Source organism: Manis pentadactyla, chromosome 8, assembly GCF_030020395.1.
Source record: "Manis pentadactyla isolate mManPen7 chromosome 8, mManPen7.hap1, whole genome shotgun sequence".
Taxonomy (NCBI): domain Eukaryota; kingdom Metazoa; phylum Chordata; class Mammalia; order Pholidota; family Manidae; genus Manis; species Manis pentadactyla.
The window spans coordinates 73,040,885-73,053,428 of NC_080026.1; the positions used below are offsets into that span (position 1 = coordinate 73,040,885).

The 12,544-nt window shown below is 41.0% G+C and overlaps 1 protein-coding gene across 4 annotated transcripts in view; it reads right to left on the reverse strand.

Annotated features, from left to right (window-relative positions):
- The window catches only part of PAPSS2 (3'-phosphoadenosine 5'-phosphosulfate synthase 2), an 87,370-nt gene that overhangs the window by 11,158 nt on the left and 63,668 nt on the right, over positions 1-12,544 (reverse strand). For 3 of the 4 annotated variants that reach the window (XM_036924042.2, XM_036924039.2, XM_036924038.2), the window contains 4 exons: positions 12,397-12,510; positions 11,777-11,888; positions 7,688-7,702; positions 1,489-1,694 (listed from right to left, as the gene is read on the reverse strand). In XM_036924042.2, coding sequence (XP_036779937.2) covers positions 1,489-1,694; positions 7,688-7,702; positions 11,777-11,888; positions 12,397-12,510 — 447 coding nt within the window. The remainder of the gene's footprint in view (positions 1-1,488; positions 1,695-7,687; positions 7,703-11,776; positions 11,889-12,396; positions 12,511-12,544) is intronic. The other variant, XM_036924041.2, reaches the window with a different exon arrangement.

Genomic DNA, 12,544 nt, shown 5'->3' on the forward strand with positions numbered 1-12,544 from the left:
CAAGAGCATCCTTAGAATGTTTTCCTTTCAGTGCCAATCATTGTCTGTGGATGCTAGGACAAAGAGGGGAAATAGCTCAGCTGGCATGACGAAAGGTCACATTCTTTAGGTCACTAGGTGAAAATAAGATCCCAAACCTGTATGATTATGACTGGGAATTGAACGAAACAGGCCCAGAACACAATTCCTCAAATAGCTCTCAGTCAGCAATTACAAGGCCTGTCTGCCAGCCTTTGGACAGCAAAGGTTCAGATGACTTTGAGCTGGATGTGTGTTCAGATTAAAGACGCTTATCTACAGCTGGAGAGCTACGTCCAATCAATGCAGAGATGCTCCACTTGCCAGTGACCTCTTGTGTTCAGAGGCAGCCAGCAAGGGCCTTGATAAAAGACCTTCCTACCTTGCAGCATTCACAACTATGATGAGCAAACAAAACAACTAAACAGAAGTTTGCCTGACAGGTTCCAACAGATTTATTCAAATGTGTTATTTGTAGGGTCATGGGGCTCTGAGAGATCTCAGGTTTATTTTGAATTTGGGCCCGTTCCTTACAAATGAAGAAACCAAGGGCCAGAGAGAGCACTGGGCTTTTTAGAGTCTCCTGGGCCTCAAACTGCTCTCTACTCCAGTGGGACTTTTTGGAACTTAACTACGCCAACACGTCAAACTACTACTCTGTGTCTTTTTTAAAAATGTCAATGCCCTAATGCTCTCACCTCAGTTGAGGAAAGGTTTGTGCAATTATTGCACATATTTTTCTGCATAGGAAATGAACCACACCCAGCAATTCCATAGTACTCTCTTCTTGACATCGTATCACCAACAACAATCAGAAGTATGAAGGAATCTGAGGAGTTTTAGTCTATTTTGACATTGGACAGGATAGACTCAAAATGATCCTAATCAGAGGAACACATTTTTCAGTCTTAAAATAGCCACTCATGAAAATGTGGTGCCTTCCCTCTGGGAACTCTGCCCCCATTGGCGCTGATTTGTGTTTACCGAAAGGATGTCACTGACCCCAAGTCAATGGCTACAGAGCATGAACTCTGTCTCTCTCCAGTGGCTGTTTGAACTCATTCTGTATGAAGAAATTTACTTCCCTTGTGAATTTTTAAGATGGACAGGACTGCAAGCTCTGGCCGCGGTTTTGTGCACAGCCGCAGCTATGAGTTTGGTCCTCTCCTCGAGATGCCAGACTTAAATTATTGGCTAGACCCAGCTGTTTCCCATGTAGCTGAGGGAGCCTGCCATCACAGGGTCTGAGGACTCAAGATATCGTTCAGGCCAGTCCTCAACCAGAAGAAAGACATTTTCTGTGTCTCTTCCCAACAAAGATATCCAAAGGCAAAGCTGGAAAAGCCTCCCCGAGACGTGTGTTCTTCCATCTAACCCATTTTCTCAGTCCTTTGTGAAGGAATTAAAGAGTAACTCTTGTCCTAAGGTGAAAAAGATCAAGAAAGCCCTTTGGAAGGTTCTGCAACTTACTTTGATGTGGGGATGTTTTGCACACGTCGTCCCCCACACACGGGAACAACGCTCTTCTTTTCTATGTTCGTAGAATTCAGGGTCTCGTAAGATAGCCACCCTCCGTCCGCCATGGGTCAGGACAAGCTCACTGCACCCTTCCAGGCGCGTCTTATCATCCGCAGAGACGGGCAGAACGATGGGGATGCTCATGTTGATGACTCCATCTGTAAGAAGAGCCGCGGGATGCAAGGTGTGCTGTTCTGTAAGGATGACTCAAATGTGCACAGTGTTCCTTCCGATCCTTTCCTCCAAAAGGCATTAAGACATATAGTTTTGGCTGCATGGATTCTCAAGAGTTTAAGATGATAAGTGTTTGAGGGGCTTCTCAAAGTAAGAGATGGGGCAGTTGTGGAAAATGGGCTGGCTGTGAAGTCCCTGAGGTGGCTTCAGTAACCACAAGTAAGATAATGGGCACAGAAAGTAATGGGCTTAAACATCATACTGAACAGCGAGAAGCTGAAAGCTTTTCCTCTGAGATCAGGAACAAGACAGGGATGCCCACCCTCCCCACTGTCATTTAACATAGTATTGGAGGTCCTAGCCACGGCAATTAGACAAAACAAAGAAATACAAGGAATCCAGATTGGTAAAGAAGAAGTCAAACTGTCACTATTTGCAGATGACATGATATTGTACATAAAAAACCCTAAAGACTCCACTCCAAAACTACTAGAACTGATCTCGGAATACAGCAAAGTTGCAGGATACAAAATTAACACACAGAAATCTGTGGCTTTCCTATACACTAACAATGAATCAATAGAAAGAGAAATCAGGAAAATAATTCCAATCACAATTGCATCAAAAAGAATAAAATACCTAGGAATAAACCTAACCAAAGAAGTGAAAGACCTATACCCTGAAAACTACAAGACACTCTTAAGAGAAATTAAAGAAGACACTAACAAACAGAAACTCATCCCATCCTCTTGGCTAGAAAGAATTAATATAGTCAAAATGGCCATCCTGCCCAAAGCAATATACAGATTTGATGCAATCCCTATCAAATTACCAGCAACATTCTTCAACAAACTGGAACAAATAGTTCAAAAATTCATATGGAAACACCAAAGACCCCGAATAGTCAAAGCAATCCTGAGAAAGAAGAATAAAGTGGGGGGGGATCTCACTCCCCAACTTCCAGCTCTACTACAAAGCCATAGTAATCAAGACAATTTGGTACTGGCACAAGAACAGAGCCACAGACCAGTGGAACAGATTAGAGACTCCAGACATTAACCAAACATATATGGTCAATTAATATTTGATAAAGGAGCCATGGATATACAATGGCGAAATGACAGTCTCTTCAACAGATGGAGCTGGCAAAACTGGACAGCTACATGTAGGAGAATGAAACTGGACCATTGTCTAACCCCATATACAAAAGTAAACTCAAAATGGATCAAAGACCTGAATGTAAGTCACGAAACCATTAAACTCTTAGAAAAAAACATAGGCAAAAATCTCTTGGACATAAACATTAGCGACTTCTTCATGAACATATCTCCCTGGGCAAGGAAAACAACAGCAAAAATGAAAAGTGGGACTATATCAAGCTGAAAAGCTTCTGTACAGCAAAAGACACCATCAATAGAACAAAAAGGTACCCTATAGTATGGGAGAATATATTTGTAAATGACAGATCCAATAAAGGCTTGACATCCAAAATATATAAAGAGCTCACATGCCTCAACAAACAAAAAGCAAATAATTCAATTAAAAAATGGGCAGAGGAACTGAACAGACAGTTCTCCAAAAAAGAAATTCTGATGGCCAACAGACACATGAAAAGATGCTCCACATCACTAGTTATCAGAGAAATGCAAATTAAAACTACAGTCAGATATCACCTCACACCAGTAAGGATGGCTGCCATCCAAAAGACAAACAATAACAAAAGTTGGCGAGGTTGTGGAGAAAGGGGAACCCTCCTACACTGCTGGTGGGAATGTAAATTAGTTCAACCATTGTGGAAAGCAGTATGGAGGTTCCTCAAAATGCTCAAAATAGACTTACCATTTGACCCAGGAATTCCACTTCTAGGAATTTACCCTAAGAATGCAGCACTCCAGTTTGAAAAAGACAGATGCACCCCTATGTTTATCGCAGCACTATTTACAATAGCCAAGAAATGGAAGCAACCTAAGTGTCCATCAGTAGATGAATGGATAAAGAAGATGTGGTACATATACACAATGGAATATTATTCAGCCATAAGAAGGAAACCAATCCTACCATTTTGCAACAACATGGATGGAGCTAGAGGGTATTATGCTCAGTGAAATAAGCCAAGCAGAGAAAGACAAATACCAAATGATTTCACTCATCTGTGGAGTATAAGAACAAAGGACAAACTGAAGGAACAAAACAGCAGAAGAATCACAGAACCCAAGAAGGGACTAACAGTTACCAAAGGGAAAGAGACTGGGGAGAATGGGAGGGTAGAGAGGGATAAGGGTGGGGAAGAAGAAAGGGGGTATTATGATTAACATGCATAATGTTGGGCGTGGGAGAAAGGGGAGGGCTGTGCAACACAGAGAAGACAAGTAGTGATTCTACAACATTTTGCTATGCTGGTGGACAGTGACTGTAATGGGGTTTGTGGGGGGGGACTCGGTGTAGGGGAGAGCCTAGTAAACATAATATCTTCATGTAATTGTAGATTAATGATAACCAAAAAAAAAAAGGAGGGGGGATTACTCCCTGATAGGATAAAATTAAATGCAAATTAATGATTGATTAATGCATGCTTTACATATCCTTAATTTTGATCTTTTAAAGGGTGTCGGGTGATCAGCTATGGAAGTACATTTTTCTGATAATATTTCTTTCTCTTAAAAAAAAAAAAGCAGTTCCTGTGTGGTTGTCTCCAATAGGTTCTTCACAATGGCATAAAGGTCATATCAAAGTGTGGGTAAAGGGTTTGTTTGTGTTTATACAGAGGATCAACGCCTAATTCGGCTACCCAGAAAACAAATTAAGATACGATACGAAGAAGAACTTCCAACATCAACATCCTCTGGAAGAGTCATTCCAGAAGATGATCATCAGAAAACTTCAACAAAGACCCTGGCGCTGTTGCGGTTGTAGCTGCATTGATCCTGCCGGTTTCTGGACTTGCCATTGGAATGAAGAAGGAGATATCTAAGCTGGCCTGTGCATACAGTAAAACAACAAATTTGACTGGAACTATATTGTTGTAACTCAACCAAGAATTAGGAGAAGTGCAAGTTGCAGTGCTCCAAAGACTCTCTACTGTTAAAAGAACATATGGGATGTGAACAGTTCCCAGGAATGTGTTGTTTTAATTTGTCTGATTTTTCTCAAACTATTCAAATTCAGTTAGACAATATCCATCATATTATTGATAAGTTTTCACAAATGCCTAGGGTGCCTAACTGGTTTTCTTGGTTTCACTGGATATGGCTGGTAATTGTAGGTCTGCTTTGGTTATGTAGCTGTATTCCTATTCTGTTAATGTGTGTGCGCAATTTAATTAGTAGTTTGTTAAAACCTATACATGCTGAAGTTACTCTACAAAAAGTTATGTCAAAGAAATAATCAATCTTCCCATGTTTTCTTCCATCTGCTACTTCTATAGCTTCTCTTCTTCCTTCATAATTACAACCCCTAAGTAGAATTCATGCCTCATATCGAAATTACCGAGTATCATAATTCTTCCAAGTGGTAAAGATACCTCAAGACAAATGCTGGGCATAGAAGCCACAGGGCATAAATCTGCAAAGAAGTAAAAAGCTAACCTTTTCAAACAATATTGCTTCTCTCTCACTTACCAACTTTACATTTCCCTGTATGGCCCCAGAAGATGGCTGGTTAGCCAGAGACGGGTAAGATTCCTCAAGGGAGGAACAACCTAAGACAGGCACAGTCACAGGGGGGTCATCAGGTGAGAAATTGGGGATCAACAGAGGTGAGGCTTAGAACCTCACCCCCACTGTTCTGAGAGAAATCTGCATCCGTGGATGTTTTGTTGCCCTTGTCTAGCTTGGATTAATACTTAGGCTATAGGCACAGACCTGATCGTCTACATTTGCCCTCTTACAGCACTAAATTATGTTTTCTATCTTTATCTTGCATCTACCTACCACTTCAGCATTTTATTAAAAAAAATAATAAGGGAGAAATGTGGGATCCACATATAAATCAAGTATAAAAATCAAATGAATAATCATATCTGACTTGATTGTTTATAGTTCATGATGTGTGATCAAAACCGAAAGTTTCTGTGATGTGACTGCCCTTGCACTGTTCACCATGTAAGAATTTATTCGTTATGCTTCAGAAGATTGGAGACTGTTGAGAATTAGGTTTGGGGTTGATTAATGATTGTACATTGAGTCCCCTATACAGAATTTTATTGTTGTTAACAACCATTTGATCAATAAATATGAGAGAAGTCCTCTAAAAAAAATAATAAAGTAATGGGCTTAGTCATTGGGCTAAACTCCTTTGTTTCAAAGTTCATAGGCAGTAAGAGCACCCCCCACCCCGCTCTGTACAGAGAACTAAACTTGAAGTCAGGTGTTCTCCCATTTACTACCTATGTTATTCACCTTCTCTGTGCTCAGTCTCCTCACTTGAGAAATAGGATAATAAATAATGTGCATAATTCCTGGATTGCCGGAGGAAGCATATGGTAAAGCACCATATCAGTGGGGGTTTACGATGAAACCCACCGTGCAGTCTAGGAGAAAAAGGGAGAGGCAAACAAAGGCTAATACTTTCACAGATGTTGGTGATCTAATTAGAAATCATGTATTCTGTGTACTGCTGACCACACTGCTTGCAAAGAGCCACTTGACCCAAATAAGGTAAAAGAAAAAGCAAAATTTGCACAGCCCAGCTCTGCCTGCACCACACTTGCAGTGCTGTCTTCCATCAGGTATTGCGGGTTGAAATCCAACCTCTGCTTTCCTGCCACAATCACCTCCTTCAGTCCACTAGGTTCCCGCCCCAGGTAGCCTCTGATCCACCTTCATCCTGACCTCGAGTGAAAATCCAAACTGAGCAAGCAGAGCTCCCTGACACGTTGTCAAGATAGGAGAGCTACTCCATGGGATGTGAAGGAAAGTTCTACCCAGGAGCAATCACAGCAGATCTTATACACCTGTAGCTACAGCTCCACATGGTATGAGCAGACTTGCTGTGGTTTCCCTACCATCTTTACCAGCTTCTCTAATGTATAAACTTCTCCAGTAATTTAAACTCTGTACTGAAACATGGACGGGCTTTGAGCCTTGTGCCATCATGTGCTTCAGCTCCGGTGGGAGCCACCCTGCTTGTGATGGTGTGTCTCATTTTGGAAGAGTACAATGGTTCTTGAGCCAGGGTTACTCCCACACATAACTTCACAGTGAATTGAGTGAGTTTGTTTTTGCTTAATAATTTTCAAGCCTTTTGTTTTAACCTTGTAGATCTGCTTAGCAGTTGTTTGGGACTGTTCTTAAGCAAAAACTAAAGTACTTTTTATTGCTTAACTGGCTTTTTTAAGGAAAAACAACAGGGATGAAAATAATAGCACACATAAATAATATCTTCCGAATTGTACATTTTCATTCTGATTTAACGCAGAAATTGACAGTCATAGCAAATATGTATTTACTCTTAGTTCTAGAGCTAGCAATCATCATCACTTGAAATTAAATTCGTGCATAATCACACATCACAAACAATCACCCACAATCCAACCAGGTGCATCCACTTTAAGTTGCATCTGAAATTAACTTATCCTTGATCAATTAAAAATGTTTTATAAATGCAGTAGAAAAAGATTTCCACATTTGTGAGACTAAATGAGGACCAATACTTGAGTAGAAGTAATTAGCAGAAAAGATCACAACTTTTTAAAAATCTCAGCAACAAAATGTGCAACAATAATCTAGAAACAAGTTTACTTTTGTCAGTCAAATACATTATAAACCATAGCTGCATCTGATCCAGAAGTTTCCTGTTATTTGGACTCAAATCAACAGAAAAATGTAGCATTATTCTATTAAAACTGGTTGGATCATGAACTGTTAGTAATTTCAAATGGTTCATTTGGATTTTTTTTAGTTATGCTCCTAACCATTTATAATTAATGTAACATGTCTAATTATAATAATTTAGCTACTTGGAAAGTTAAAGTACATACCAGGAAGGACCATGCCTAGAGAAATACAAACACAGTTAAGAAACATGTTTTCAGCTCTCCACCAAAATAATCTCAAAGTGACAATGTTAAGGAACAAATTCCTGTTATGAAACTTTGTACATGCACCATACAAATGTACTAGCTCTTGCTACTGCTATTTTTAAAAACAGAGAATATATAACAGCAAAAATCTGGTGAAACCAGAATTGAATATTGTTTAATACAATCCAAAAGCATTATTCAGATGGTTATCTGTTTTAAATGATTATAACATGTGTCAATAGCCTCTCCAACTTCAGCAAGAAGTTGTGTCTTGCAAATATGTGATGTTAAATTGTTCTAAGCCAGATTTGGGGGTGTAAGAGGGAAACTGCTCTAGAACATCCTAGACTCCCATGTTTTAGAGGACATGAAAGTATGGCCAGTAGAAAGGTACAAATACTAGAGCCAGGATAACCTGGATTCAATCCAGGCTTTGAGTGAGTTGTTCAACCTTTCCAATACTTATTTCCTCATATGGACAAAATATCTTCACAGTGGTGTTATCTGGACTAGATGTGACATCCTATGTTTAATGCCAGGTCAGATCATATTAGGTGCTGAATAAACACTAGGCGTATACATGGAAAGCCCTGAAGCCCTCCCTTGGGAAATCAGAGCCATGGAATACTTGCCATTAAATGATCAAGTCTCACAAGGCTGTCATGTCTTGACTCTACTGGGATAGTACCAGTCAAGAACATAAGCTTGAGGATCCTTTTTTAAATTTAGATGTGACATTTACTATTGGAGAGTCTGAGACAACCCCAAAACTATATATCCAGCAACTTTTGACAAAATTAAAACCAACAAAATATATTTGGGAGACATGGTCAGAATGAAAAAAATTACACTTGCACACTGTAGGTGACCAAGAAATGTATGATTATTCAATGGTAAATGAAAGTGGCCACATGTCTGTAGAGACAGAAATATTTCAAATTTTCAAGGATGGTGATTCAAACTTTCATGAATGACTTAATTAAATGATATCCATATGAATGATATCTTGCCCAACTTTCTGACACGCAGATAAATCACTTTAGAATCTAACTGTGTCTGTGTAGTCCAAAGCCAGCAAGCCAAACTGTGCCGTGAGACAGTCATGGCTGTGCACAGGGCTGAGTGTGTCAACTGGCTGCCTCTAGTTATCTTCAGGGCTATTGTTCAAGGGAGAGGGAGGATGGATCCACCACTCCTAGGGCAGCAGTTCTGTTTTCACCTGTTGTGTATATTGTCCCAGATTTCACTGAAATGAAGCATTATTTGGCTTAGCCAAAAAACAGTTGGACAATGACTCATGTGGTAGGAAGAACTCACAGAAATAGGGGTCAGATGAGCCATACCGTCCATCCTAGGAGCCCACCTGTGTCTGCATCACCACTCTATCTTCAGCAGCTGGAAAGAACCTTGGCATATGAGGACACTGAATAAATATTCGTTGGCTAGCTGATGAACATCTTATCTGTGCTCCTTCCAAACTGATGTGACAATGGATAAGCCACTTAGTCTATTCAAGATTTTAAGTTCTTTAAATTGTATGTAACAGAGGTTTGATAATATGGAACATTCACTATTACACCAGGTATTCTTTGAAACTTTCAACATCCTAATGAAGTAAGTACTGTTAGCATCCCCATTTTACAGATGAGAGAACAGAGGCCCAGAGGGCTTAAGTAATTTGCCCAGGTTCATAGCTAATCACTAGTATTTGAGCCTGGACTCTGGCTCCAGAGCTCACACTGTTTTATATCCTGCCCTACTTAGGTAGAAGTGGGCAGCACATTATGTCCCTGGTATTGATTTTCATTAACTGATTTACGTAAGAGTTGAAGAGGCTTCTGGGGTGTGTGAGGACTTTTGAATCCTAACTATAAGCGGGTTGCATAGGAATGGTCACAGGAGTAAATGGCAAAGCCAGCAGAAAATCCCCACAAGGAAAAAAATGGAGTCTTGCAGAGAGTCCCAGAAACAGAAACAGACCCTGCGGTTTGGAAAGGGGTTCGGGTTGTGGAAAAGCATATCATCTGGTCTTAACACCCCCCAACAAAGCCACACTGGCCTCCACAGGAGAATATGGGATATATACTGATCACAGTTGTTCACTCAATCCTTTAACACTATGGGACTCAAGCAACTGAGAGACAGTCCTCAACTGAGGTCAACACAGAGGAAGGGAACATTCTCCTTCCTACTTGACAAAGAGTCTATGGACTGCCACAGCCTTCAGCCACGGGGACTTTACTGGCTGGAGTGAATGGGGGTCTGCACCTTTGTGGGTGCAGAGAGCCACAGGGATCCCCACTGCCAGCAGCATGTGGCCATGGGCCTGACTCAGACACCCCAGAAACAAACCCTTAAGAATGCCCACAAACATGCGGGTGCAGGCTTTGACACCAACGGAGATTTCTGTATGAGCAAGTCGGGGGTGAGAGCTAGCAGGATTCAAGTATTAATGGAAAATGACCTCGTTCATACCTCCAGACTGGTGGGCTTGGGGGGCTAGACACCTGATGACATGGGATGTAGGAGCAGTAAGATGTATTTCATCCACCTCAGCGTAGTGAGGACCAAATGATAAAAAGAAAATCAATGTGCCATGCAATAGAAGAACACCATGACATGAAATTGCAGTGGTGCGAGAGGGAGGGAGGGAGATTTGCCTAAATTACCCAGATGGGTTATCTACGTTAGCTGGTCTACACCTTTTTGGATCATAGACTCCTTTAAGAATCTACCAGAAAGTCTATTAACTCTTAACCCAGGGAAATGCCCCTTGTCCCCTTCTTGAAACAAACTGTTTTTGCCTACGCTAGTATGTTTTTTATTACTGCCTCTGCGCAAAGTTCTGGATCTGGGGTTAAAGTCAGGAGAGTCTGATCTTTGGTCTTAGACCTCTTGCTTACCAATGGTATGAGCTTGAGCAAAGCACTCAACCTAAGATCTGATGCCTCATCTATAAGTTGGCTGATAATAACTGCCCGTCTTTGAGGGCTTTCAAAAGGACAAAATGAAATAAAGCCTAAGAAAATACTCTGTAAATGGAGATGTTCTGTGCAGATATACATTATTATTGTTAAGCAAGTTGTAAGTAAATCAAGCATGTTTTGGAATGCTATGTCACCTGAGAAATGAAGGCCTCGGGTTGTGAGACCAGAGCAGAATAACAACAGGAGAGGGCCCATTTGGCCAGAGGCTTTTTGAGTTCTGATTCTGGCTTTATGTCCCATTCCCTAGGCACAGGCACAAGCCCAGAACGCGAGCATCTCTTCTAAGAACATCTGATTTTATTTTTCTTCCTAAAAGGTCAGGAGCCCTGATCGGGGTTACAAATTCAGCGTGACTCTACCACCATCCTTTCCCACTTAGCAGCTCTTCTCCAAGGCATTGAGACTGACAAGTTCTATTTGATAAGCTCAGGTAGCTCCAGGAAAGAAATGGTCATAGGAGGGTCTGCAACTTTTCCAAGTAACACATGGTTCTGACCTTGACCAGATCAGTTCTCTAAAAGCCATTCAGCCTGTGCCCAAAAAACTGCTTCAATGTTCCCTGCTACAGTTTGGTGGATGGAGCCTCCTGATGTATTTCATGTATGGGCATGAATATTGGTGCCTTAGCATCCACCAGGGGAAGCAACCACTGCAATAATGTTTGACAGAGAAAACCCAGAGGGTGAGAGGACACCTGCAAGTCAGCAACATGTGCTGTTATCGCGGCCACCCCAGAACAGTCCTGGGAGCTGCCCATGGTGCTTCTGGCCGTTGCCTGCCTTCTGAATATCAGAGCAAGTGGAGGTGAAACAGATTTAACCTTCTCTTGGCTTTGTGTGAAAGTAAAACCTTCGTTTGAAATAATAATTCTTCGAGGAGAACCAAAAAAATCCTACATATGCAAGTTTATATGTTATACAATTGGACATACAATCATTGCTCTCAATATTTTCATAATAGATTTACAAACCAAGGATTAACATTTTTTGTTCCTGTGAAAATCTCTAAGAAAGTTTTTTTCTTTAATAATAAAGAGTAAGAAACAAACAAGAAAACATACCATCAAGCAGGGTGTCAAAGTGTATGACCTGCAAGTACTCCTTCTCCCGCATGAAGCCTTTGAGGGGAGTGGCCCAGCCTTCACTCAAAACTTGGACCCATTGAAGATCTAGCTGCAAAACACAAAAAAGCAAGTGACCATGCATTTCCGTAAGCTCTGATTTCCAGCCTCTGGCCCAAGGGCAGTTCTTTCTTACTCAGTTGACTGGAGAATGAAGGCAGAACCTTTTATGCTGTAAGTGTTTCCATATGTTAATGCTGACCCATGATCTAGAGGTCAGATTAGTTTGAGCCTAGAACTTTCCTAAGGCAGAGTGATGAAAAGATTTCAAATTGAGATAAATCATTGGAACATTCTTTTTTCCATAAAAATTCTGGTTTGGCTCCATTTTTTTCCCCGTTAAATGTACTAGTTGACTGAGTTGGGCAAACCATGAACTCTAACCTAAAGGCCCAAAACTCTTAGTATGACACTGAAAGCCCTGGGGCTCATGTGGGGAATTCCACTTCCTCCTGCTCCCTGCCAGTGGGCGTATTCACCAGCCAGGCCACATAACATATAGTCTAAATATCCATGTGCCCGCAGGCCTGGCCCCTTCTGGCCAGTCTGCACCCTCTTACCTTAGTAATTGACAATGAAGGGAGAGCTTCAGCCTCAGATCGGACTTGCTCAAGTTTGTTTTCTGGCACAAAGAGTTCATGGATGCCCTTCATTATAGTATGGGGTACAATGTTCTGAAATAAAGCAGAATTGGTAACAATTTGAAAT